The sequence below is a fragment of the Echinops telfairi genome, unplaced genomic scaffold (genome assembly GCF_000313985.2).
Source record: "Echinops telfairi isolate 266 unplaced genomic scaffold, ASM31398v2 ScPeMD7_60;HRSCAF=208, whole genome shotgun sequence".
Lineage (NCBI taxonomy): Eukaryota > Metazoa > Chordata > Mammalia > Afrosoricida > Tenrecidae > Echinops > Echinops telfairi.
In genome coordinates this window covers 34,321,304-34,348,987 of record NW_022103958.1, presented here as the reverse complement: position 1 = coordinate 34,348,987, position 27,684 = coordinate 34,321,304, and the positions used below count along the sequence as shown (strand labels likewise).

Genomic DNA, 27,684 nt, shown 5'->3' with positions numbered 1-27,684 from the left:
AGTGACATGGAGGCCAGCAGTGGCATGTGAAAGGAAAGAGAATGAGAAAAAATAACCCAGAGTTGTGTGGGTGGGGGGTATACTGAGCCTGCTGAGACTGTGGGGGTAAAGAGAGAAGATAGTGGGGGGAAAGTAAAGAATTAGCTGAGCCCCAATTGCTTGACTGTGGGGCTGGAGGGATTTAAACCCTGCCCCAAAGTGGTGGCAAACTGTGGTTGTGTTGAAGTAAAACTCTTGGCCTGACCAAAGGAGCCCAGCTCTGGCTGAGACTGTGGCGAGGCTAAGGCTAAGCCCTAGCTCGCAGCTGAAGTGGTAAGCCAAAGCCCACAGCTCTTCAAAACCTAATGGATCGGTGTTTGCTTATCTTTATGATGCTCCTCTTGTGACCTGGAAGAGTGGAACTTCCCTCTCCATGACTCTCCTGAGCTGACTTCTGCAGAGTTCCTCTGGTGTGTATTACTGGGTTACCATCTTGCCGGAAGTCCCCAGATTCTAATTTCTTATGGATGTCTGATTGAGGGTTGCATTTTCTGGGCTTGCTGGCCACAGAGCTTGACCTGAATACCTTCAGGTTGAGGCTTACAGCTGAGAGGTATGCCCCTTTGGGTATTTATTAGCAGACCTGAAAGAACTTTGGAACATGTCCTGATAAATAATCAACTCTGAGCATTTCTCATTGGCATTACAACTTATTAACTTCCTTAATAAACCCTTTAATCATGAATTTTGTCTGTAAGTTCTGTGTAGCCATTGCAATGGATATTAGAGAGGTAAAGTAGAGAATATTAATTAGGAAATTACAATACTGTGGCGGCTTGCCTGTTGTCGTGATGCTGAAGTTGTGCCATCGATATTTCAAATACCAGCAGAGCCACTCATGGTGGACAACTTTCAGCAGAGCTGTCAGCTAACACGCAGTAAGAAGAAGGAAGAGGCAGCTCACTTCTGGAAAATTAGCCACAGAAATCCTTATGAACAGCAGTGGAACATTGTCTGATATGGTGACAGAGGTTGGAAGAGATGAAAATATGACTGGGGAAGAGCTGCCGCTTCAAAGTAGAGTCGACCTTAATGACCTGGATGGAACAAAGCTTTCAGCACCAATGTTTGCTGATGTGGCTTGACTCAAAAAGAATGAGAAGAAATAGCTGCAAGTAGTCTTTAATAACCAGAATGTGGAATGTCTGAGGTATGAAATTAAGAAAATTGGAAGTCATCAAAAATTAAATAGAAGACATGAAGATTTATATACTAGACATTGGTGAGCTAAATGGACTGGCATTATCCAATTTAAATCAGACAATAATATGTTCTATGCTGGGAATAACAAATTGAAGATGAATGGTATCACATTCAACATAATAAAGAACACGTCAAGATTTATCCTGAATGAAATGCTGCCCATGATAGGTTATTATCCATACACTTACTGGGAAGACCAGTTAATAATGTGTCAAGTTTACAAACCAACCACGAAAGTCAAAGATAGAAAAAAATGAATAATTCTACCAACTTCTTCAGACTGAAATCGGTCAAACATGAAATCAAGATGTATTGATAACTACTGGTGATTTGAATGAGAAAGATGGAATCAAAGAAGAAGAATCAATAGTTGGAAATAGTCCTTGGTGATAGAAATGAAGTTGAAGAGCCCATGATGAAATGTTGCAAGACCAATAACGTCTTCATTGCAAATATCACTTTCAGAAACATAAATGGTGAGCACACACATGAACCTTATCAGCTGGAATATAGAGGAATCAAATCAGCTACATCAGTGAAAAGAGATGATGGAGAAGCTCAATATCATCAGTCAGAACAAAGCCAAGGGCCAACGGTGGAACAGATCATCAATTGCTCATATGCAAGTTCAAGTTGAAGCTGAAGGAAAAATTAAAAAATTTGTGAGAGCCAAAAATCATCTTGTGCATATCCCACCTGAATTTAGAAACCACCTCAAGGATAGATCTGACAAATAGAACACTAATGGCAAAAGGCCAGACAAATAGTAGGATAACATCAAGAATGTAATACATGAAGAAAGCCAAAGGTCATTTGAAAAGACAGGAAAGTTAAAATTGATCATGGTGAAGATTGTATAATTCTTCTTAATATGATTGAACTAGGGAATTTTATAGTTTGTGAGTTATATGTCAACAAAACTCTTTTGAAAGATAGGAAAGAAAGAAAAGATCAAAATGGATGTCAGACGAGATTTTGAACCTTCCTCTAATTGTAGAATAGCTATGAAATTATGACATTAAAGAACTGAACAGACCCTTTCAAAGGACATCTTGAGAAAACAAAATAAAACATTACAATGAAATATGCAAAGACCTGGAGTTAAAAACAAAAAAGAGAACACACTAAGCATATCTTAAATGGAAAGAACTGAAACAAAATTCAAGCCTTGAGTTGCAGTATTGAAGGACATGGGCAAAATGTTGACTGATGCAAGAAATATCAATGCAGAGTTGTTGTACAAAAGAGAATTAGTCAACATTCATCATTCAACCATTTCAAGAGGTAGCAGATGATCTAGAACCAATCGTACTAAAGTAAAAAGCCTAAGCTGCTTTGAAGGCATTATACAAAAACAAGCATCCAGGAATTGATGAAATACTAATTGAAATGTTTCAACAGCTGATAAAGCACTGATCTCTATGCCAACTGACTGGAAGAGTTACGCATGTGTACCCATTCCAAAGAAAGATGACTCAATAGAATATTCAAATTATGGAACAATATCATTAATATCACATGCAAGTAAAAGTTTGCTTAAGATCATCCAACAACAGCTTGCAGTAGTATTTTGGGAGGGTGCTGCCAGAGATTCAGACCAGATTCAGCAGAGGACATGGACCAAGGGAGATCATTGCTGATGTCAGATGGATCTAGACTCAAAGACCAGAAAGATGTTTACTTGTGTTTTATTGACTATGCAAAGACATTCGGTTGTGTGGATCATAACTAACTATGGATAGTTATGAAAGAATGGGGATTCCTGAACACTTCATTGTGCTCATGTGGAAACTATATGGATCAAGTGGCAGTTTAGTGAATAGAACAAGGAAATAATGAATGGTTTAAAATCAGGAAAGGTGTGCATCAGAGTTGTATTCTCTCACCATACTCATTCAATCTGTATGATGAGCAAATAATCAGAGGAACTGGACTGTATGGAGAGGAATGTGACATTGGGATCAGAGGAAGGATTCACAACTGGTGAAATGCAGATGGCACAACTTTACTTGCTGAAATTGAGGAGGATTGAAGCATCGGCTTATGAAGATCAAGGATTGATGCTTTCAATATGGATTACAATTTAGTGTTTTTTAATAAAATTCCTCACAATTGGACCAATAGACAACATCATGATAAATGGAGAAATGATTGAGGGATTGTCAAGGATTTCATCTTGCTTGGAACTACAAAGAATGTTCATGCAAGTAACGGTCAAATCAAACAATATATTGCATTGGGTCAATCTGCTGCACAAGACCACTTTAAAGTGTTGAAAAGCAAGGATATTGCTTTGAGGACTAAGATACATCTGATGCAAGCCGTGGTATTCTCAATTATCTCATATGCATGTGAAAGTTGAATAAGAAAGACCGAAGAAGAATTAGTTCATTTGAATTATGGTGCTGTCTAATAATATTTCAAGTACCATGGCCTGCCAAAAGAGCAAACAAATTTGTCCTGGAAGAAATACAGCCAGAATGCTCCCTAGAAGCAAGGATGGCATAACTTTTTCTTATATACTTTGGATAAGTTTCAGGATATATTAGACCCTGGAAACGGACATCATGCTTGGTAAATAAGGAGATCCTTGACAAGATGGGCTGACCCAGTGGCTGCAGCAATGTGCTCAAACATGACAACGATTATGAGGCTAGTGTAGGACTGGGTGGTGTTCCCATCAGTTGTACATAGGGTTGCTATGGGTCAGAACAACTCAACTGAATGAAACAGGACAACAACAGCATGTTTCTGTGTTTCTTCTGTACAGTAATTTATTGTAGAGAAAGGAACAGGCATGGGAGCAAAGAGAACATTAAGTCATCCTTGGGGCTGGGAATCCAGGGCCAGTGTGTTAGAAAAAGCTTCCTGAATGAGAGTGCTGCGTGGACTCAAAAGATAAATGGAAATTAGATGAGCCTATTTAAGAAGAGGGAGGTTCCCGGGAGAACAAACTAATGAGCGCTAAGTCTCGGTCACGTGAATTATCCTGTCGGAGGGCACCCAGTACCGCCCATGGCACATGGGGCCATGGGGTGAGGGGAGAAGGAGAGAATACATTCTGTAAGATTGATTTTGTTACGGAGATGGGGGAGCTATGAAAAGTGTGATGCAGGGTCTGATTTCTGTTTTAGAATGATCACCCAATAGCTGTGTTAGCATGAATTTAAAGGCCCAAGACTTAAGTCAGCGACGACAGTTATGAATTTGTTATAATAACACAGAGATCTTGAGGATGTGCCCTAGAACAGAGATGGTAGGAAGAGAGAGGAGGAGATGACCTCAAGAAACATTGAAGAGATGAAATTGGTAAGATTTAGTGATTGTTTATTTGAGTCCTGGTGGTGTAGTGGTTACATGTTGGGCCGTGAGCCACATGGTCAGTAGTTCAAAACCACCAGCAGCTCTGCAGGAGAAACACTGGGCTTTCTATTCCAGTAAGCAGTTACAGTCTCAGAAACCCACAGGGGGTCGCTATGAGTCAGCATTGAGTGGCTGTTTAAATGTAAGGGGGAAGAGTGGTGAGAGGTGATGCCGAGGTCTCTACGTTGAGTAACAAGATGGATATGATGGCATTGGATGAAAATGAACTGTTTCCTGAAGACAGACTGGATTTCTGGGGATGATACAGAGGGCATTGGGGGACACAGTACATTTGAGGGGCTTCCTTTCAAGACATTCAGGTGGAGATGCCAAAGAGAGTTGGATGTATAAGGCCCAGCTCATGGTGAGCTGTTGGCTAGAGAAATCGATGGGCATAAACTCATCCACAGGTAGATGGTGGTTAAGTCTTGGAAATGAATAATGAGTGAATACAGTGAATTTCTTCCCCCATGGGAGTGGCAGTCTTTAAGGGGCATGAGGAGACTACGAAGCAGGCTTGAAAAGAATGGCCAGTGGTCAGACTAGAACAGGTGAAGTTGAGCATTTTGAGAAAGAGATGGTAGACAACCTTAAAGGGAGTCCTATAAGGCAAAAGGGGGAACATGAGACAGTTGGTGGCCATTTTGGTGAAGAGGTGTTTGAAGAAGTTTGTCTTCAGGAGGCTGGTGAGAAAGTGGGAGGTGTGGAAGAGAAATCGGCACTAAGAAATGTGGTTGGAGGTACCCAGACACCAGGTGCTCTCCAGGAAAGAAAACACCACCACCTACAAAGCAGCCTTGCCCAATCCAGTCAAATCTCTGTTTGATCAAGCCTCTATCCAACTACCGATTTGCAGGCAATACAGAGGGACTCGCTGAGCCGTACCATACAGATGAAATTGGCAAGACCCAGACTATAATAGACTGCAGGACAAACAGCCCCTATTTTGAAAGAAATAAATTGCAAAGAAGAAAAAAAAAGATATGAAAGGAACTTTTAGCATAAGAAAAGGTGAATGATTTATCAACCCATCTCAATGTGTAGACTCTCGCTGAATTCTGATCGAAGCAAACAAGGGACATTTATGTACAATTGGAGATTTGATTACTGACTGGTGTTTGATGGCATAAGGAATTGCTGTTGGAGGCTTTAGTACACTAAATGCACTGTGCTTTTTAAAGTCATATCTTTTAGAAATAAAGATATTGATAAATAAAAATTATGGGTAAAGAATATATGTATGAAATTATATAATGTCTTAATTTTGCTTCAAAATAATAGTGTGAAGGAGGAAATGATGGAGCATTAATGGACCCAATTTGGATATGGGTTAGTGGTTGCTGAAGCTAGTAATGAACTTCATTATATTACTGTCTATGTCTGCCTATGCTTGAATAATAAGGTTTGGCTTGAAAGAAAGAAGAGGTAGGGGGGTATTAAACGGACAGAGAACCAATTCGATAGCCCACCAAGGCCCCAAGGTCAAACATCTCCCCACCTCCCCTGTCTTCTGAGCACCCTTACTGATGCAGGTAAGCAGAGACAGTAAAGCCCAACACTCCTGAGTCAGATGGGTCCCATTACCCAATGTGCAAGGTAAGCATGGACTTACTTGTGCTTACTTACTAATCTATAGTGAACTATTCTATTTTTTTAACCACATCAGAGATTTGCTTCTAGGTATTGCTGACATCTGTCTTGCTCCCAACTCAGGAGCACTTGAACGAAAGCCTCTTTTCAAATTCTCAGTCCCTGCCAGGATCAGAGCACCCAATAAGCAAGGTAAGCACGGGCTTACTTGTGCTCACTCAGTAATCGGTGAAAAGCTTCACGTGTTTTTCATTAAACCCCTGTGAACGTGGAGTGGCAAATGAGCACGAGTAAGTCTGCGCTTACCTTGCTTCTTAGGTCGGAGGGCAAGGCAGATACTCTTGATGATAGACACCAAGTTAGCAACAGGCTTGGTGACCCTGCATCTCCTCCACAGGTGAGGGTGGCCTGCTCCAAGGATCGGAGTCGGGAGAAAGTTCACCCTGATCCATTCAGAGAGTCCTGGCATCAAGGAGTGTAAACATATCAAGCCGTGCCTCTGTCTCCAAGTCTGGGCTGCTGAGGGTTGACTGGGAATGTGGCCATGCAGAGAGTCTTCTAGTCCCAGATCTCCATAACTGAGACTATGCGAACCTTGGGCAAGTTGCTTAGCCTCTCCGGGCCTTCGTTTCCTTAGCTGTACACGGGATAAGCTTTGTTCCTGGTGGCAGGCTTTGGGGAGCGTGTTAGGGCAGGGGTGCTGAATGGCTGAGACAGACTCTGCTGAGCATCAGCCTTCACTGGGAAGCCTTTCACGCAGAGCCGTCTCCTCCGGCCTCCTCCAGCTCCCACCTCCTGGCCCTGCCTGCAGCAGCCTCCCTGCATCTGTCATCAGCCCGCTCTGCTCCCCTCGGGCCAGGCTTTGTTTAGGGGCGGCTGGCAGGCTGCCCGTGTGCACAGTGGAGGCAGTGACGCCTGCTGCTGCAGACGATACTTCACAGGCTGCATGGTCACCCACCCTTCCAGCTGCCTGCGCCCTACCATGGCCCCATGTCCAGAGACCAAAATAATCAGGCCAGACTCGCCACGCCCCATCCCAACCTCACTCACAACTGACCCCCAACTTCCATCCATAGTAGAGAGAGGGGACCACAAATGAGTCCCAAGCTCCTACTGTGTGCCATGAGACAGACGCAATGCTCAATTGCCACCCTACCAGATGGGTAAATGAGACTCAGAGAGGGGGCAGGACTTACCCAAGGTCACACAGTGAGTAAGGGCAGAGCCAGGATTTGAATCTAAGTCGATCTGAACCCTGAGTCTGGTGGAGACAACTGAGGAAATAGCCCTGGACAATGGTGACCCAGGCAAGATCAACATCATGTTTCACGCCAAGTTCAGACAAAGCGCAAGGGAAGTCGGGTCACATCTTCAGGAAAAGTCAAAGAGTTAGACCGCACAGTCTCCCAGTGCACTGACCACCCCCCAGTTAAATGTCTTTCCTGTGTGACGAATGGGCTTCAGGGTCTCATGCTGAGTCATGCCTTGGCCTTCTCTCCTGCCAGCTGGAGCGGACCAGTGCCTGTGTGTACTTGGGCCCGGGCTGGACCAGGTAGAAAAAGCCAAGGGCAGGCCTCTGATGACCTTCTCAAGAGGAAGACCAACGGGCCATGGAGAAGCTAAGGCAAGCCCTCTTCCTAGATGGGAGTGGATCCAGGAGTGCAATGTCTCCACCCTACATGCAGAAAAGCAGATTCAGGAAGGGTGGGGCTCAAGGCAGTGACCAGCAGGACACAGCTCAGCTAAGGTGAAAACCCTGCTCTTTTTATTTGGGTCATGTGCTTTCCTTTGTAGAACGTTCTGTCTGGACAGGGTAAGATATGAAAGTAAAAATCATTTATAATTTGTCAAGGGTTCATGAGGGCCGGGGGATGGAAATGAGGAGCTGGTACCAAGGGCTCAAGTAGAAAGAACGTGTTTTGTAAAGGATGATGGCAACCTATGTACAAAGGTGCTTGACACCGTGGATGTATGGCGTGTGATAAGAGCTGTAAGGCCCCCAAGAAGATGATTTTTTTAAAGAAGAAGTTTGCTGTCTGTCCTTCCCCAGCCATCCCTCCTCTCATAACTCTCTAGTCCTCATACAGCCTGCTGTGTTGCCTGGACAGCCAGTGGGCTTCTCCTCCGAGAGAGCCCCTGGGCCCCAGGTCCCGTGTCAGCCGTGTGGGGAGAATAGTTCAAAGCATGTCCCAGGCTTTGCTCAGGCTGTTCTCTGTTCTCAGGGGAAACACCTCTCCCCTCAGCTCCTACCCATCCTTCAACACCCCAGCGCAGGGATTCTTCCGTGGGGAAGTTTTTCAGGCACCACTAACAGAGTTTGTTGCCTCTCTGCCTGCAGGGTATCGTAAGGATGCATTAAAGGATCTTTCTCCCGGCACTAGGTGGCGTCCCAGGGGTTCTTCCCGAATCGCCCTTAGATTCCTTCAGTTTGGGGTCTAGAAATATAGCCGGTGTTTCAGGAGGAGTTAAGGCTTGACCTTCTAGGACATGCGGGTCATAAATCACTCTCCAAACCCACGAGGAAAGCAGCACCCAAGTAGGGCTTTGTGGACGTGGCAGGAGAGGAGGTGGGACAGAGCCAGGTGACAGATGGTCTAGGCAGCATCCATGAGGCCCTCTGCCAGGAGGGTCTGACCATTGTTGCCCCCGCCCAGGGTAGAGAGGTTTGGGAGGAGGAATCAAGCTTCCACAAGGCACCCAACCTCTCCCCACAGAGGCGTGTGGCTTGGGCAGCTGCTGGGGGCAGCAGCTGGTGTCCCTCCCTGGAGCCCAACGGCTGTGTGTGTGCCTTAATCCCAGCGCCTCGGAGCCCCCCAGGCTGGCAGGTGGGCCGATTAGGCAGAAAGGAAGCAATGGGAGATGGCTGGGGAGCTGCACCCGCTCCCCAGGCCCCCACAGCTGCCCACTGGTTCCTGCTATGGGCACCACCTTCATCACGGCCCCTCGTCTTCCACCCTGGAGCACTCTTTCCTCAGCCTGGAGGCCTGACCTCCTTGAAGCAGGATGACTCCACTCTACAAGTTCCTGCTCAGCTCCCTGCCACCAACCCTGCAGGACAGCGTAGACCTGGCCCTGCGGGTCTCTTTACAGGAACAGAAACATCATCTTCCCCCTGTGGAGTGGCTGCTGGTTTGTAACTATAGACCTTGTGGCTGTCAACTCCATGTGTAACCCACGAGGCCACTGCAAGAAAGACACAGGGCCCACCACCAATCGCAACCAATAGCGTCTCAGAAACCCACAGCGTCATTTGCGTTCGTGTGGTCTTACTTAGTACAGTGGACGTGGCTAGTGGCACGTGCGTACATGTGGTGCATACATGTGTACACATGTGCAGAATGTGAGGTGGACACGGATGCCCTGGCCATGTACCCCTATGAGTGTGTCTGCTAGAGAATCGTAGTATGAAACCCGGATGTGGTGTGGACATGGCGCATGAGACACGTAGTATCAGTGGCACTCCTTCACAATGTGTGAAGGAGTCCTGGGAGCACCGTGGGTGGAGCGTGGAGCTGCTAGGTTCAAGGTCAGAGGTTCAAACCCACCAGCCTCTCCCAGGAGAAAGAGAACACTGCTCTCTTAAAAAGTTATCATCTCAGACACCCTTAGGAGCTGTTCTGTGCTGCCCTGTTGGGTGACTGCACGTCAGAATCAGCTTGATGGCAGCGGCTGTGGAGAAGGTGAGAGGCATGGAGTATGAGGGGGTTGTTCGGTGCCATCCCGTGGCTCTAACTCATAGTGACCCTGCCTGTGTCCCACAGGATGAACCACCACCCAGTCCAGTGCCGTCCTCAGTCATGTTCTTATGAGAGTGAAGAGCACATGGTATAGATGTAGAATGTGACCGGGATCCATGAGATCCACCTGTATGTGAGGGAGAGTGGGAGGTGTGTTCTGCATGTCAAGGACACTCCTTGTGTGAGGTGTTCATGGGACGTGTATGTGGGATAGACATAGTAAATGAAGTATCTATGGTGTGGTACAGAACGGAAGCAGGGCCAGGTATACCAAGTGTGAGGTGTACTCGGAGTGCCAGTGTACACGGACGGCGAGGCATGTATGGCGTGTGATGTATTCCTTTTGCGAGAGGGATACACCATGTGTTTGAGGAATCCGGAGTGTAGGTGCTCAGAGCATGTTATCCATATGGGAGAGAGGTGCGTGGTGTGTGAAGGAGCCACAGGGAGGTGCGCGTGTCCAGGACACACCATAAGGGTACAGCGATATGGGGGTGAGGGGCAATGGTTCCTCCCGAGTCAGCTCAGTCCCGGGCCCAGACACTGGGTCTTCCAGCTGCTCGTGAAGAGTGGAAGGCAGAGAAGACAGAGAGCAGGATGCTATGGTTTCCCACAAACACATATGACTGTAGAGAGGGCCTCTCAGGCAACCTCCGGCCCACCTCCCTACTGCCACAGGTCAAGGACAATGGGCATTGGGGGGAAGATCCCACACTTTGGTAACATTGCTTCTTCGATCTGACTTAAATCTCTGAGGCCATACGTTCAGCCTGCATTTTTCTACTGACTGGCTCAGTGGAGGTGGGAAACCCTCTTTGCATGCTTATTTTCTCTCCTCAGGGGCCTAAAGTCCTTAAGGATGAGGAATAATGGACACTTTTCCTGAACCCTCAGCAGCCCTGGTGGGGTAGTGAGTTACTCACCGGACTGCTAACTGCAAGGTCGGCAGTTTGAACCCGGCGGTGCCTTCACAGGAGACCAACGAGGCTTTCTGCTCTGTGAAGATTGACAGCCTCGGGAACTGGAAGGGGCAGTTCTGCTGGGCCCTCTGAGGCTGCTGTGAGTTAGAATCAGGACGCGATGGCAGTGAGTTGAGTTTTGTTTGGAACTCTGCCTCTCCGAACACCTCAAGTCCTGAAACGGATTTATGCAGTTGTTTAGTCAAATACAGCTGGTTATATTTCCAACCCCAGGAATCTGGGACCCTGCCCCGACTCACCTCTGACATAGAGAAAAGGCTGTAGGTATGTAAGTAAGAAGTTTGAAGTGGGGAGGCCGGTGACGGAAATCTGTGGGTCTTTCCAGGAACTGGGGATCAGGTGATTCTTAAACGGGGCCTTCGCTTTCTCTGCTTCTGTCTTAACAGTCTCTGGTTGAACGATGTCTCCACTCCGTTGCCTTCCCAGTCCCCAGGAAAGACCTCTGGAGGTGAGAAGGAGACCTGGTGCCGGGGAAGGGGAAATGGGGTACTTGTCATTGGGCTTTCTTCGCCCAAATGCCAAGCTGACCTTAGAGGCACCCACCTCTCGGCTTTTCTCCCTGTGAACACCATTCCCTGAATCCATCTTCTGTGTGCAGGAAGCACCCCATCCCTACCTCACGTGTTGTGTCAGACATTACCCAGCAAGCCCCATCCACCAATCCCATGCCACCCCCCACAGCCCCACTCATCCCTGGCAGAGCAGCTTCTTGGGGGTCGGGAGAGGGGCAGGAGCCCCAGCTGCCCTACCCCTCACGGACTGCTCTTGGGAAAGGTGCCCCCCGCCCCCCACCCCCCCGAAGGTGTTTGTCTTAGTGTCTTGGTGCAGCTATGACAGACGTCACACAGTGGGTGGCTTTTTGACAGACAAATGTATTTTCTCAGTGTAGGAGCCTAGATGTCTGAATTCGGGGTCATGGCTAGAGGACAGGCAGGGTGGCGGTAGGGGTGGGGGTGGAGGGGCCTTCCCCCCAACCCCAAGGGCCATTCCGGATATGTATAACACCCTTCCCCAGTCATGTGGAATTGTCCGTCAAATAACCAGCCTGCTGTATCTGATCAAACATTTAACTCACCTCTAATATGGAGGGCTAGAATGACTTCTCTTTGGAGAGGTGTGTGCGCTGGGCTGGTATTGGGGATTACCTGGACCTTATAGGACCCATGGTGGGCCGGATGTCCCGATGCCTGCTCTGGGGGAGGGCTTTCCTTCTCGGTGAACTCTGGTGGACACACCTGGTTTCTTCTCAGCATCTGTGTCCCCTCCACCCCCCACCCCCGTGCTCCTTTCTTGGCTGAATCTGCACCTGTTCTATCCAAACACGGTCTACCTGGAAAAAGGCCTGGCTGACAGGACAAAAAATCCCGCTCCCTTAGGACTGCGTTCACAGACAGCGTAGTTTGGGGATTGCCACATTGATTTGGGGTAAATGCAACCCAATCCACGAGAAGCCCGGTAATCATTCTTCTATCTGCCTCCAGCATTCTTCCCCTGGTTGCCATCTGGCTTTCTACTCTCTGTCCCCTTCTCTAGCTGGCCGCCCTATGGGGGCACAGAGGCCGAAGCATTTCGCTATTAATGGGAAAACAGAGGTGTGAATCCACGCAGAGGCACCTTAGAAGGAAGGCGGGGTGATCGATCTCCACCACCCCCGCCCCAAATCCATCAGTGACAGCCCTGTGGAGGACAGTGCTCTCCTGGCAGACGGAGGCTGCCCTGAGCCTCATCATATCATGACGGCGTTTACCTGTTAGGGTGTGTACGGTCCCTCACCGATCTCGCCCGGCTCGAACGGCCGTCCCACAAGGGCAGCCTCAGCCTTCTCTGCCTCATTCCCAGCACCTGGCACAGAGTCTGTGCTAAATAAATAGTTAGTGGATGACTCATAGACGGGGTGATTGACAGTGGGCACCCCTGAGCATGCCACCTGACACAGCCTGCACCCTGCACACCCGGTGGGAGGCACACATGATATTTGTCTTCCTGCTCCTGCCCACACCCACACCCCACACGTGGGAACCCCTTTTCTCCAACTCCAGACTCTCAAGCCCTGCTTATCTGTGTACGGCTGGAGTAGCCCCAGAGTGACAGCGCTCCCACCAGTGGGAGCCTCTTCACCCTTGGCTTGGAGAGCCTGGCTCTGCCTAGCAGCCTCACCACCCTGAATGGCCCAGAGCAGGACCCGTACCCCTATTGGAAGCATTTTCAGGCTTCCCCAGGGAGCAAGGTTGGTATGGGGTGAGAGGAGCCCTCGGGATGGATCTGTGGATAGGAAAGGCAAGTTTGGGGGTATCGAGTGAATCTTGGACTGGCCCTGCCCCACCTGCTCAAGTTTTTACCCTCTGGCCCTGTGCCATCCACCACCCCACACCAGTCAGATCTACAGCCTATGCCAGTCTGGGTGAAGAGCCCACAGGTCTTGCCTGGGGCAGGGCGCTTGAAGACTGGGACAGGTGCAGGCCAGATTGGGTTTCCAGAGGCTATATATATATAAAGGCTGCCGGGAGCCCTGGGGCCGGCCGCTCCCGGAGGGTGCAACACCATTGGCCTCCCTAGGCCCGAATTCCTGTCCAGAGACTGGCTCTCCATTTATAGCCACTGGCAGGATGGCCAAGAGAGCTGTGTAGGGAGGTGTGGATAGGGTGGAGGGAGAATGGGAGAGACAAGATAGCTCTCTCACCCCACCTCCTTCCAGAGAAGCCCTCATTGTGGGGACAGGAGGCCCAGGCGCAGGGAGGGACGTGTATTTACCCCAGATCACAGAGCCCAACAGCCTGGGAACCCAGCACAACCCTGGAGGGACACTGGGAGCTCATTGCTCATGGCCTCCCCTGAGTAAGTCCAACAGCCTTGCCCCCAAGGGGGCGCTCTTGAATAGACACTGAAATATAAGCCGCTTTTGGCTCCCAAATTTGACTGTCGTTCTCCCCACCCCCACCCCCAGCTACCCAGCACTAGAAATAAAAGATCAAGTCCCATAGTCAGCTGACTTCTTCCTGCTCTTTGGGCAATAGGGATGGAACAAGGGTCTAGACCAGCGGTTCTCAACCTTTCTAATGCCTTGACCCTTTAATGCAATTCCTCATGTTGGGGTGACCCCCAACCATAAAATTATTTTTGTTGCTACTTCATAACTGTAATTTTGCTACTGTTATGAATCATCATGTAAATATTTTATATGCTGGATGTATTTTCATTGTTACAAATTGAACATCATTAAAGCATAGTGATTCATCACAAAAATAATATGTAATTCTATATTGTGAAATATTCATTTCTAATGGCAAAGCAATGAAATTTTGTCTTGAAACATGGTGTAGAAAGGGTAAGTCTTCACGCCAGATTCTTCTATGTGGGTGTATCTGCATGTGGGTGGACCCGCCTGGAGACGATAGAGGAGCGGTGTTCTCAGTTCCTAAAACCATCGGAAATATGGTCTTAGGTGACCCCTGTGAAAGGGTTGTTCGACCCCCAAAGGGGTCGCAACCCATAGGCTGAGAACCAGTGGTGCAGGCAACCCTCTCTCCAGAGGGGAGTACACAAGCAGGAGGGGTGGGGATAGGGGGCATGGATCCCAGCCCCGGAGAGGTCGCTGGGTTCAGCAAAGTTCATGTTGCGCTGTTTCTGCAGCAGAAGGCCCACTGCTAACAAAATCCTTCTTGGAAGTCTCTGTGCAGGTGGCCTTTCTCCTCTCTCATGCATGAATTCTTTCATTGCTGAGGAAGCTGCACGTCAAGGTTAACCCCATCCAAGTTTGGTGTTGTGACCGAGCAGTGGCAACATGTCAGCGATGCTCTGTAAGGCAAAGCATCTAACAGAAAGTTGCCTTGGTGACAGTTTTATGCACACACATTACAAAACGCAAGCTGCAATCAAGTCGGTCTCCGTCCCCTGGTGGGTTTCTGTAATTTCATTCGCTCACTCCAGTTTGGAGGAAATCTAGTTGAATGGAGAAAAATGGATTAAAGAGCTCATAGAGAAATCTCAGGATATTTTTCAATGAAGAGGATGCATTTTCTCATTCAAAAATATGGATTGACAGAGAGATTGGACCAATCACACATTGCTGGTGGGGCTATAGAATTGTACAACCACTATGGAAATCAGTATGGCACTTCCGTAAACAAATGCAAATACAGTGATCTTATGATCCTGCAATCTCTCTACTGGGTATGTACCCTAAAGAAATAAAGAATACAACATGAATGAACATGTTCACACTGTATGTTTATTACAGCAATTTTAATAATAGCAAAAACATGGAAATAACCCAAAACTCTGATTCTAAAGGAAGACATAAATAAACTCTGGTAATTCATACAATAGAAAAAAAAAATGATGATGACTCTCCTAAACACCACCATACATGGACAAACTAGAAAACATTATGCTTAGCAAAGTTAGTCAACTTACAAAGACAACTATATAATGACACCATTATTATAAGGTAAAACAAGAAAGTGGTTTCTATACCAAAATATAAGGCTTTGAAGACTACAAGGAGGCCAGGAATGGGGTGGGGACAGGGAGAGGGGAGCATACTTTCAATAGTCTGTCAATACCATAATTCAAATATATTTATTTTCTTTTCCAGTCTTCCTTATTCAGTGCCCAGTTTCACATACATATAAAGTGATTGAAAATACTATGGCTGGAGTCAGACACACCTTCGTCCTCGAAATGACTTCTTTGCTCTTTAACATTTCAGAGAAGTCTTGTGCAGTAGTTTATCCGGTACAATACATCATGTAATTAATGTCTTGTCCACTGCTTCTGTGGGTGATGACTGTGGGTCTAAATAAAGTTAAATCCTTGAGAGTACCAGTCTTTTCTCCCTTTATCATGATGGTGTCTATTGGTCCAATTGTGAGGATTTTCTGTTTTCTTTACAATTGGAATCCACACTGAAGGCTGCAGCCTTTGGTCTTCATCGGCAAGTGCTTCAAGTCCTCCTCTCATTAACAAGCAAGGGTGTGTGATCTGAATATTGCAGGTGGTTAATTAGCCTTGCTCCAAGCCTATTTTCACCTTCTTTTTCGTATTGCCCAACGTCTCAGATTGTTTATTTAGCACGCAGATTGAAAAAATGTGGTAAAACGATATAACCTTTATGCACACCTTCCCTGCTTTTAAATCACTCAGTATCCTCTTGTCCTGTTGAAACAACTGGCTCTGGGTCTGTGTGCAGGTTCTGAATAAGCAGAATTAAGTGTTCTGCACTTCCCATTCTTTGCAATGTTATCCATGATTTGTTATGTTCCGTATAATGAACAAAAAGTCCCTTCCTTCATGGAGCTACGTCAGTCAGTGAAGAAAGTAATAAAGAAGATAGAGAAGAAGAAGAAGAAGAAGAAGAAGAAGAAGAAGAAGAAGAAGAAGAAGAAGAAGAAGAAGATTTGTATCCAACTGTGCTAAAAAGAAAAGGAGGAGGGTGAGGTTGCCCAGGGTAAGGAGTGCAGCTACTTAGACAGGATGGTCAGAGACATCAGCGAGGGCAATATCTGAGCTGAGAACTGGTATCTCTGACTAGCAGCCAGCCTTGGGCAGAGCTAGGAGGAGAGTTCTATAAACAGAATTGTACATGTAGAAATTGTTGAATTGGTTTTTGTCCTGCTGCGTATCTTCTCAACAATCACACACACACACAAACCCCAAATAAATATTCAAAGAACAACAACTCAGAGCAGCAACCACAAAGCTCAGAGGCAGGGCTGTGCCCGGCTCACAGGAATGGAGTTGTGGGTGGTGGTTCAAAAGCAATGTGCTTCCAGGAGCAGTTGGGGACAGGGCCTGGGGTCAGATCACGCAGGGAAGGAGAGAGGATTCTATTGCAAATGCAGTGAGAAGCTATTGCAGGGTCTGAAGCAGGAGAGTGATATAATCCTGTTTTCAAAGCGTTTCAGTTTTTGTTCACATGGCTACCGACAGTCTGGAGAAAGGAGTTAGAATTAGGTGATACAGGGGCAGCACTGGACGTGAGGAGAGCAGCCAGGCTACTGGGGCCCTCCAGGTCAGAAGCGATGGCAGCATCATCCAGAGTGGTAAAACTGGGGTTGGAGAGAGGTAGATAGGTCTGAAAGGCATCTCAGAGGTACGGTGGGAGGGTCGTCCTCACATCCAGATCTCCTCTCCTGAACTCAGCCCCATAAATCCCCTGCCTACTTGACACCTTTACCGGCATATCGGACATCCATTTCACATTTTAAGTGCCCGCCGACTCCCCCCGATCGTGTTCTTCCCAGCAGTCATCTTGGATGGCTCTCCTACTCTTAACTGTCCACATCCAATCAGGAATAAATCTGGCTGGCTCATCTTCAAAGTATATCTGTCCTTCATCTACATTGGCCGAGCTGTCAGATTTAAGCCACCATCACCACTCAGTTGGATTACTGCAGTAGCCTCCTCATTGGTCTCCCTGCTTGTCCTTCAATAACCCCGTGCTCTTGTTAAAATGTAAGGCAGAGGGTGAGAACCTTTCCTCCTGCTCAGACCCTCGTGGCTTTTCATCTCAGACACAAGCCCTCTGTTCCCTTTCTGGACCCATCCCCTCCCATGCTTCCTTGGCTCCCCTTGCTCCCAACACACCACCCTCCTGGGCGATACTTTTAGATCTGCCACACAAGCCCTGCCCCAGGACCACCGCACCCACGCGTTCCTCACATGGACCCCTGAGCGTCTGCAGATCGCGGCTTCTGTCACCCCTTCATTCAGTTAGCTGCCTTTTCAAAGGCAACTGGCCCAGGCAAGTGTTCCCTGACAAGTCCATATAAACGGTCAGCCCATCACTCTTTATTCCTTTTCTTTTCTTTTTAAAATCCTTTTATAGGGGGCTCATGCAACTCTTGCCACAATCCATACATACATCAACTGTATAAAGCACATTTGTACATTCATTACCCTCATCATTCTCAAAACATTTGCTCTCCACGTAAGCCCCTGGCATCAGCTCCACATTTTCCCCCCTCCCTCCCCACTCCCCTCCCTTAAGAACCCTTGATAACTTATAAATTATTATCTTGTCATATTTTACACTGTCCAAAATGTATAACCTTCTGGAATCGTATACTTTCTTGCTTATTTGTTCGTCATCTGTCTGCCACGGTAAGAAGGAGTCCTGGTGGTGTAGTGGGTTACACATTTGACTGAGATCCTCAAAGTTGGGAGTTCGAAACCACCAGTTACTCTAAAGGAGAAGATGGGGCTTTTTACTCCCGTTGACAGTTACAGTCTTAGAAACTCACAGGGCCAGTTCTATCCTGTGCAACAACATCACTGTGAGGCGGCATTGACTCAATGGCAGTGAGTTTAGGAGTTGGTCACTCACTGCTAGAGCAAGGCGTTGGATTTGCTCACGGCTGAATTCTCAACCCCTAAACCAGTACCTGACACAAAGCTCCACAGAATGCTGTGAATGAATACATGGAGAGAAGGGGGGCTCTTCACGGAGGGCTCTACCACAAGTGGCAGAGAACTGAAGAAGGCAGAGTCTTAGAAGAGCCTCTAGCTTTGGTGGGAAGGCTTCCCAGACCCCCAAAAAGCCAGTCAGGAGGTGGGTGGGATTCCTACAGGAGTTCTTGGCCCATGAAAGCCCATTTGCTGAGAGGAAGGTGTGGGCAGCAGATTCAGGTGGAGACAGAGAGAGGCCCGGTGGGACTGGTGGGTGCTGGAAGTGGTGGTTGAGACAGAGACCCCAGGGGTGGCTGCCTTCTGTCTCCAATCTCCCCAGTGGTCTTGGAGGATGTGCCTTCTTGATCTCTTTAAATTCTCAACGTCACCACAATCACACTCAGAAATTTCTAACACGATCCTCAAATTGACAAGGTGAGGAAGCTGAGGCTTAGGGAAGAGGCCCGACTTCCACAAAATCATTTAGGAGACTGTGCAGTCTCAACTCCAACGTGCAGTCTTTGATTCACAGACTGCACTCTCAGAGCCAGCACGGATCCCGGCATCCTCCTCGGTGCTGAGTTCTGTGTTGATGCAGGGCAGCACTTGGAGAGGAGGAAACAGCCCCCTGGAGAGCGCTGTCTTCTCGCGTCAATAACCCAAAACTCACTGCCATTGAGTGGGTGCCTACTTACAGGGAGCCTGTAAGACAGAGTACAACTGCCCCTGTGGGTCTCAGAGGCTGCAGCTCTTTCCAGGACTGGAGTCCTGTTTTTCTCCGTGGGAGCGTTTCTAAGGGCCTTCCTTGGGGATGGCAGTGCAACTCATATCCACTATGCCATCAGAACCCCCTCAGTTGACTAGACCAAACCAAAAAAACCTAACTCACTGCCGTCGATGCTGGCTCCTAGTGACCCTATAGGGCTGCCCCTGAGCTTTCTAGGCGAGCTCTGCCCCTGAAACCTAGACATTGGTACTAGCTGCTGCGGCAACACCTGTGTTGAAATGGGCGTGAGTCAGCCTCCCTCCCTGCAGCTGCGGAGGGCAGCATCGGGGCTCCGACAGATTCCTGCACAGCTTTAACAGTAACCTCCAGTCCCATCTATATGCGAGTTCGTTCCTAAGCGTCCCTGAGAAGATGCACTGGCCCGCAGCCCTCTGAGTGACTCCCGGGACAGTTACAAACCAAGTGACCCGACTGCCACGTCCAGTTTGTTGCAGGCTCGTTCCCTTCTTTGGGCGAATCTCTGTCTCCGCCTGTGTCGTTTTCTGCTGACCTTTGGGAGCACATTTTCATCTCGCTAGCTGAGCTCTGAGTGCATCTCCCGCGGCCCGTCAGTCCCGCTCCAAATCTCTCCCAAGCTGATTCCTGCCCTGCCCTGCTGGTGGCTTCCCCATAAATCGGTGCACTGAGATGGACGCGGAGTCAGCCTGAAGCCAAGCGCACAAGGCCAGCATTCCCCGCGGGCACTGGAGTCTGGTGCCAAGGAGCGCTGGCAAGTGCACGGCAGGGAGTCAAGCGCAGCACCTCCCCGGCTTCCCTCCCAGCCTAGGGTGGGGCCGAGGCGCGCGCGCGCGCGCGCGCGAGTGTCGTGGGGCGGGGGCAGGACGCTTGCTGGCCCCTGCGACCACACAGGGGACCCTGAGCTCCGCCCCATCCCGCTCCTATTGGCCTCAGGCGCCCCCGCCCCCCGCCGCCTGCTCCCGGCTCCCGGCTCTTGGGCTACTACGGGATAAATAGCCGTGGTCGCCGGGCACGGAGCTTGGGGTGCAGGAACCCCGGGGCACGGCCGCTGCTTTGCTTACGACGGGTCGGACGGGCAAGGGCGGGGCGGGGTGGGGGACAGGAGGGTGGATCGTTGGGTTCCCTAGCTTCCAACTGTCCTCCGACAGTTCCCCTCAAGTTACGGTGGGCTGGGCGGGGCCACGACTGCAATATCCCCAGCCGGGACATGGAGTTGCTGTCGCCGCCCCTGCGCGATGTGGACTTGGGCCCAGACGGCTCGCTCTGCTCTTTTGCCACCGCCGACGACTTCTACGATGACCCGTGCTTCGACTCCCCGGACCTGCGCTTCTTCGAGGACTTGGATCCGCGCCTCGTGCACGTGGGCGCGCTCCTGAAGCCCGAGGAGCACTCGCACTTCTCGTCCGCCGCGCACCCGAGCCCGGGCGCGCGCGAGGACGAGCATGTGCGCGCGCCTAGCGGGCACCACCAGGCGGGCCGCTGCCTGCTCTGGGCTTGCAAGGCGTGCAAACGCAAGACCACCAACGCTGACCGCCGCAAGGCCGCCACCATGCGCGAGCGGCGCCGCCTGAGCAAAGTCAACGAGGCCTTCGAGACGCTCAAGCGCTGCACGTCGAGCAACCCCAACCAGCGGCTGCCCAAGGTAGAGATCCTGCGCAACGCTATCCGCTACATCGAGGGCCTGCAGGCGCTGCTGCGCGACCAGGACGCCTCGGCCCCCGGCGCCTCGGCCGCCTTCTACGCTCCGGGCCCGCTGCCCCCTGGCCGCGGCGGCGAGCACTACAGCGGCGACTCGGACGCGTCCAGCCCCCGCTCCAACTGCTCCGATGGCATGGTAAGGCTCGCACCCAGGACCCAAGGGCACGGCACGCGAGGGCAGCTCTCTGGCAGGACACCAGGACGTGCCTCGGAGGGCGGGGAGCTGGCCCTTCCCAGGGCGGGCCCCTGTGTCCTGGTCAGCTGTCGCTGAGGTCCTAGTAAAGCGCTGGGTGGGTGGGGGTAGTGCGCAGGAGGAAAAGATACTTAGCTGGGGACACTAGGCGACATGCCTTTTAGCCATGGAGCCCAGTCGCCCAACCGCGGGTTGGGGGCCTTAGGTGAGCGTCCATCCTCCGTTCGGTGCCCCTGGGACCTCGTGGCACTGTGTGGACCTCAGTCCCTGCCCCACCCCACCCCCACCCCTAGTTCCCAGCTAGGGTTCCCCCAGCCTGCACAACTGAGTCGGGGGGGGCGGGCGGGGCCATCCAAGTGGCGCTGGGGTCTGATGGTCGCCCTCACGGTTTGCAGATGGACTACAGCGGCCCTCCGAGCAGCGGCGCCCGGCGGCGGAACTGCTACAATGCCACCTACTACAGCGAGGCGCCCAGCGGTACGTATCGCTCTTCCCCGGCACCTCGCGCGCCGCCTGCCCACGCCCCCTTTCCAGCTTCTCTCCAGGACCCCCCTGTCCCCTACACACTCCCACTGTGCAGGGGCGCGGATCTCCTCGCTGGTCACCTTCCCCTCCAGCATGCGGAATCGGGCTCCGCCCCTCTTCCTCACACCCCCCCCCCTCCGTTTCCCTCCTGCCCCCAAGCGCTGGACCCTGGGGTGGGGGTGAGGGCCCGGAGACAGGGCACGGCACCCCCCCTTACACTAATCCCCCCCTCCCCGCCCAGAAGCCAGGCCCGGAAAGAGCGCTGCCGTGTCCAGCCTCGACTGCTTGTCCAGCATCGTGGAGCGCATCTCCACCGAGAGCCCCGCAGCGCCCGCGCCTCTGCTGACCGACGCGCCCGCGCCAGAGTCGCCCCTGGACCCGCCCGAGGCGACCCCGCCCAGCGCCCCCAGCCCGCCCCCGGACGGCGCCACGCAGGGCCCTGAGGGCGCGAACCCTAACCGGATCTACCAGGTCCTGTGAGCCGGAGGGCGCCGCCGCTGCCCACCTGCCAGAGGGATGGTACCCCAGGGGTTCTCGCGCCCCAGAAGATTGCGCCTAAGTGCCTCCCCTCCCCCAACGCGACCCCTCCCGAGGTGGGGGCGGCGGGAGAGAGAACTGAAGTGTTGCCGCCCCTGGCCCGCCAGGACCAGGACCAGGACGCAGTCCGTTTGCTCCAAGCAGCCCTTTCCCGAGCGCCGCGGCGACGGCGGGTGGGAATTCGCAGCGGGCCAGCGCGGATTCTGGAAGGTCTTCCTTCCGCAGCCCTGTCCCCGGGCGGGGTGGAACCCGCGCGGAGCAGAAGTCGCCAGGAGTGCCCGGGAGTGCCTGGGAGGTCCTGAGCGCCCGCTCCTTCTGATGGCCCGCAGGGTGTGCTCCAGCCCGGGAGGGTAACAGGTGTAACCGTGGCCTCCCTCTTGCCACCCCCCTTCCCTGGTTCAGGACCACTTTTTGTAATACTTTTTGTAATCTATTCCTGTAAATAAGAATTGCTTGGCCAGAGCAGGAGCCCCTAGGGCTATATTTATCGCTGAGGCATGGTGTGCGGTGCGACAGGGACTTTGTATGTTTCTACAGCAGGCGGGCGGGCCCAGGGCGTGCGCTCAGGCGTTCGAATAAAGATGCTATTTATAGGGCGGCGACTCAGACCTTCGCTGGGGACACGCGCGGGGCGGGGGGCGGGGGAGCAGAAGGAGGGAGGGGAGTCGACCCCCAGGAAAATCCGCAAGCTGGGCGAGCTGCCCCGCAGCGCCCCTGTAGGCGGCAGACGGATTTTAAGGAAGGAAACCGGCTGGCAAGGATGGAGGGGTGCTCTGGAGTCGTGTGTGTGTGTGTGTGTGTGTGTGTGTGTGTGTGTGTGTGTGTGTCTCAGGGTGTCCTCTCACCTTCACATCACCACGGGGGGAGAGGGGGGCGTCAGGATGCCGGTTAGGTTATTCTGGGTGATTAAGAAGACACCCAGACCTTAGCCAGCCCTCTGGAGATTTCTGTTTTATCTCACAAAGCTCCTCAGTGACTCTGAAGTACATACAAGGTTGGGGAGTCAGGGCCCTCCGTAGACCCAGAGGTGACCCAGACATCATGTCCAGAGGAGCACAACAACCTCATATCTGCAGGGTGGGATCTAGGAGGAATCGATCAGCTAGAGGAGTGTGGAGAAGCACAGGTGTCAGGCCCCTACACAGGTGCTGAGGGATAGGTGTGACAAAGGGACAGGCTGGCACAGAGGACTCCTCACCCAATAACCCCACGCTGGGCAGACCCCAGCAGGCACGGTCGAAGGGCTCCCAAGGCAGCTGGATTGGGGACCTGTGAGGAGAAGGGACATGCCAACAGCATAAGGCATGGGCCAGAGTTCTCATCAGAGTGCCAAGTCTCTGGGAACAGAGGAAGGGGACAATTCTTGAACCAGGGTGCTGGGAGGCCTTCTGGAAGAGTCGCCATTTGAGCTATCTTGAGAAACCTGATAGACAGCACACTCAGAGTGCTCACAGGCCCACGAGGGAGAACCCGCACACACCCAGAGGCTTTATGTCTCCCTCTGGACTCAAGGTCCCTGCGAGGGATGGCCTAGCAAGGGGCCTCCTCCACACCATACCACACACATTCCTGCCAGCGGACTTGAGGGCGTCCTATATCCCACCCTAACAAATCCTCGTTCCTTGAAGACCCTGTGGTCCCATTCCCAAGGGTCCGCTCACCAAGGCGGGGACACCAGGAATGTAGACAAGATGTAATGCCAGCAGGAAGGGCCTTAGCACGTGTCTGAAGACCTGTTCAGCTGCCTCTCCTCTCCCCACACAGGGTCCCCAAGGAGCTGCCCAGAGCTGCTCTGTTCCTGAGCATCCTCAGCTCATCTGCTAGCTGCTTCCGCAGATGCCCCCTGGGATCCTTTACACTCCTCTGGGGATCATTTATGAGTTTATTCATTCAACAGATGCCAGGGCCTGTGCTGGGTGCAAACAGAAACTACTGGACATCGTTGCTGCCCTGGGGCAGCACCCACACTCGTACATGTGTGGGACTCAGACCAGTGGGTACATCACAGTGAATTGAGGGCTACAATCGGCAGGGCAAGCCGGGTGGGGTGGGGGTAGAGGTGTTATGTAGCACAGGAGCAGAGTGGAGGGTTTTTAACCACCCTGGGGGAGGTAGAGAGAAGCAGGTAAATTGTGATAAGACCCTTGATAGAGTTCATTAGGAAAGGGGGCCAAAGAAGGGTGCTTCCGAAGACACAGCAAGGGCAAAGACTCAGATGGGAGAGAAAGCAGACAGTGACTTCTTGGAACTAAAACTGCTCATGGGAATTGGGGGTGGGGTGGGAGAGGTAAGATGGACAGATTGCAGAAGGAGGGCCATAACACATCATGAAATATATTGAGAAGCATGGGTTTTATCCTGAGGGCTGTAGCAAGCCACAAAGAAATCGAACTGGGCGGGACACAAACAAATCTTTTGGAAAGACCTGGGCTTGCAGAATGAAAGGAGACTCGAGGCAGGAAGATCTATGGGGAGATAGCAGGGTTGCTCAGAGGAGCTATGACGTGGTTGGACTGGGACGGACCGTGACTGGGGCTGGAGAGGAGGCATAGGATTGGAGACAGTTAGGCCAAATAACTGTAGGTATTGAGGTGAACATGGAGAATATCAAGACCATAATCCTGGCCCTCACAGAGCTTACAATTAAGTAAGGGGAAGAGGTATTGGATTATAATGACAATTTAGACAAATCCATGTTGGTCTAATGATTAGACCAACAACCAATGAGTATTATAAACATCATTATAAACATCAAAATAAGGTATATAAAATTTGTATACCTTAAATAAATGATAAGGTAAAAGGCGCAATGAGAGATGATCGTGGTGGATGAGAAATTAGGAGACTAGATGAAGAGAGTGAATAGAGCAGGTGCAGAGCTTCCTACACTATCACTCTGCATACAGGAAGAGGGCCCAATATCCTGTAGGCAGCCAGTGTGCAATCAGAAAATGGAGAAAGGGAGTCCCTTCTACCCCAGGAACATTGCCCTGCCTCAGGGTTCATAGTTTAGGCAAACTGAGAGCAAGTTGGACTTCAGTGGGCATTCTTGGGCAGTGAATAGCTGTGTAACTGTGTATGAAGGCCTGGTGGAGAAGAAGGGGGGGGGGGGGAGAGGAGCCACGGATGGTTTCTTCTGAGTGGGTAGGGGTGGACTTCAGGAAGAGAAGCAACTACAGGGCACGGATTTAGTCCAAGACACCAATAGAAACTTAATTCAAACTAGCTTAAAGACAAAGCGAGGTGCCTGGGGACATAGACCTGTGGAAGGAGAGCGACAGGCACCACCGCAGATGTTCTAGGAGCCTGGGGAAGCGGACCTGGAGCTCCCCTTGTTCCTACACACGTCCCCTCCTCCGCGTCTCCTCCTGGCTTCATGTTTGTCTGGCCCATGCCAGCCGCTGTCACTGACTGAGGCATTCTCTTATCTCACCTTAAGTTCCAGTCAGAAAATTCCCAAGGAAGAGTAGGACCAATTGAGGAGGTCCTGAGCCAGATTCGAGACTTTAGAGCAGTGGTTCTCAACCTTCCTAATGCCTCAACCCTTTCATACAGTTCCTCCTGTTGTGGTGACCCCCCCAAGCATAAAATTACTTTTGTTGCTACTCCATCACTGTCATTTTGCTACTCTGATGAATTGGGCAACCCCTGTGAAAGAGTCATTCAACCTCTAAAGGGGTGGAGACCCACAGGTTGAGAACCGCTGCTTTAGAGCCTGCTCTCCAGGCTGACATGCCCAAGGCTGCCAACAGGGAAGGTCAGAAGGGAGAGGAGCAGCCATAGATTGGATGACACCTTGACTGATGGGATTTGAATTCCTCCCCTGCCCGCCTGCCCTTCACTGAAGTCCCCTCAGGAGACAAGAGCAGTTGGCGGAGCTCCATTCCATTTGCAGTAAAGATTGAGCATCCCTGGTTCATGGGGCCATTTTTCACCTGAGATGCACCTGAAGAAGCACCAGGAATCCCCTCTTTCTAGCACCCTCTGCATTTGTCCTTACACATACACGCTTTTTTTAAATATTAAAATATCATTTTATTGGAGGCTCTTACAACTCTTATAGCAATCCATACATCAATTATATCAAGCATATTTGTACATAGGTTGCCATCATTCTTTTCTAGACATTTACGTTCTATTGCGCCCTTGGTATCAGCTCCTCTTTTTTTTTCCAGCTCCTCTTTTTCCCCTCCCTCTCCCACCCCACCCTCGTGACCCCTTGATAAAATATAAATTATTATTTTCATATCTTACACTGACTGCTTTTTCCTTTCCCCCTTGGTTTCTATTGCCCATGCCCCTGGAGGGGTGTGTGTGTGGTTATGTATCGATCATTGTGATCGGTTCCCTCTTCCTCCCCTCCTCTCCTTACCTTCTCCCTACCCTTCTGGTATTGCTATTCCCATTGCTGTTTCTGGATTCCATTTGTCCTGAGCTCTTAGCGCTTATCTGTACCTGTGCACATGCTTAGGAAGCTTCAGCCTTTGGGGGCGTGCTCTGGGTACATGTGTTGTTGTCAGAAGCATATGTGTATGTTAACCCATCAGTTATGTCCCTTGTTTCTTTCTATTCCAACTTCTCCTTTTGGAGGATGGCATTGATAGGCATTGTAGGGTCCTGTCTAAAGGTGTACACTTCATTTGAGATGAGCGGAAAGTATCTAAGCTGTTTCTAATCATTCTGTGTATCAAGAAGTTCTTGGTAAGCACAAATGGACAAGTACAACATAAGTCCACTGAGGTAAGCTTTAAAAAAATTGTAAACGAGGCACAAGGAAAAAGCTACTATATACAAACATTCCTGGAGTGAGGACCAAACAGTATGGCAGGGACCAGAACAAATCCAGGGATACATATGATAGCCAACTAAAAAGGAGGTGGGGAAAGGGGGAAAAAAAGAAAAAAGAAATGGGTAGTGGGGGCACAGGGCACTAACCCACCCAAGGGGAGGGTATTGTTTATATCTCCACAGGGAAAGAGGGATCAGACTTCAACCCAGTGATCCAAGATGTGAAAGCAATGTGCAGGCGTGAAGTAGGGAACCAGTGGAGAGATCTGAGGGGCTGGTCCAATCCCAACTACCACGTGGGCCTGCCCCTCCCCCCAGAATAATTTATTTCAAAGGAAGGCACTGAATCTGCAGCTCAGGAGAGGGACACATCTGACCAGAGCACACAGGAGCAGATGAAGGGGGAGGAGGAGAGAGTGGAGCACTTCCTGGCCCACCAGTCCTTGAAGACAATGTTCCTGATTATAGCAGCCAGTCCACAGAGAGGACCACATGACCGGGCCCACTATGAGACACGAAGTCCCTCACTGACCCATTGCCCTACAGGGGACAACACCGCCACACCGAGGCAAAACACAAAGGGGCTAAGGGGGTGCAACAAAACAACAAGAAAATGGAGCGGGGAGGTCCCCAGGGAATGCTGAAGGTGGACTTTGGGGCCAGGGCATGGTGCCCCAACAGACTGGACTAGAAAACACTCTTAAAGGCCAACAAACAGTCCTTGAACTAACTACAAGCTTTTCTTTCTTGTTGTGCTTTGTCTTGTTGTTGTTTTTTTGTCATTGGTTTATTGTTGTTGTTTTGTTGTATATTGTTGCTTGGTTTTTCTCTGTCTTGTTTTTGTGCATGTTATTATCTCCACAGGTCTGTCTAAATAAGATAGGCTGGATGAACAATCTG

The 27,684-nt window shown here is 50.5% G+C and overlaps 1 protein-coding gene across 1 annotated transcript; it reads left to right on the top strand.

The window, feature by feature from the left end:
• The first annotated feature begins 20,250 nt into the window (after positions 1-20,250).
• MYOD1 (myogenic differentiation 1) lies at positions 20,251-21,939 on the top strand. Its single transcript, XM_004711577.2, has 3 exons — positions 20,251-20,877; positions 21,330-21,411; positions 21,701-21,939. Exons 1-3 carry the CDS (start codon positions 20,251-20,253, stop codon positions 21,937-21,939), a joined length of 948 nt encoding a protein of 315 aa, XP_004711634.1.
• The last annotated feature ends 5,745 nt before the right edge of the window (positions 21,940-27,684 follow it).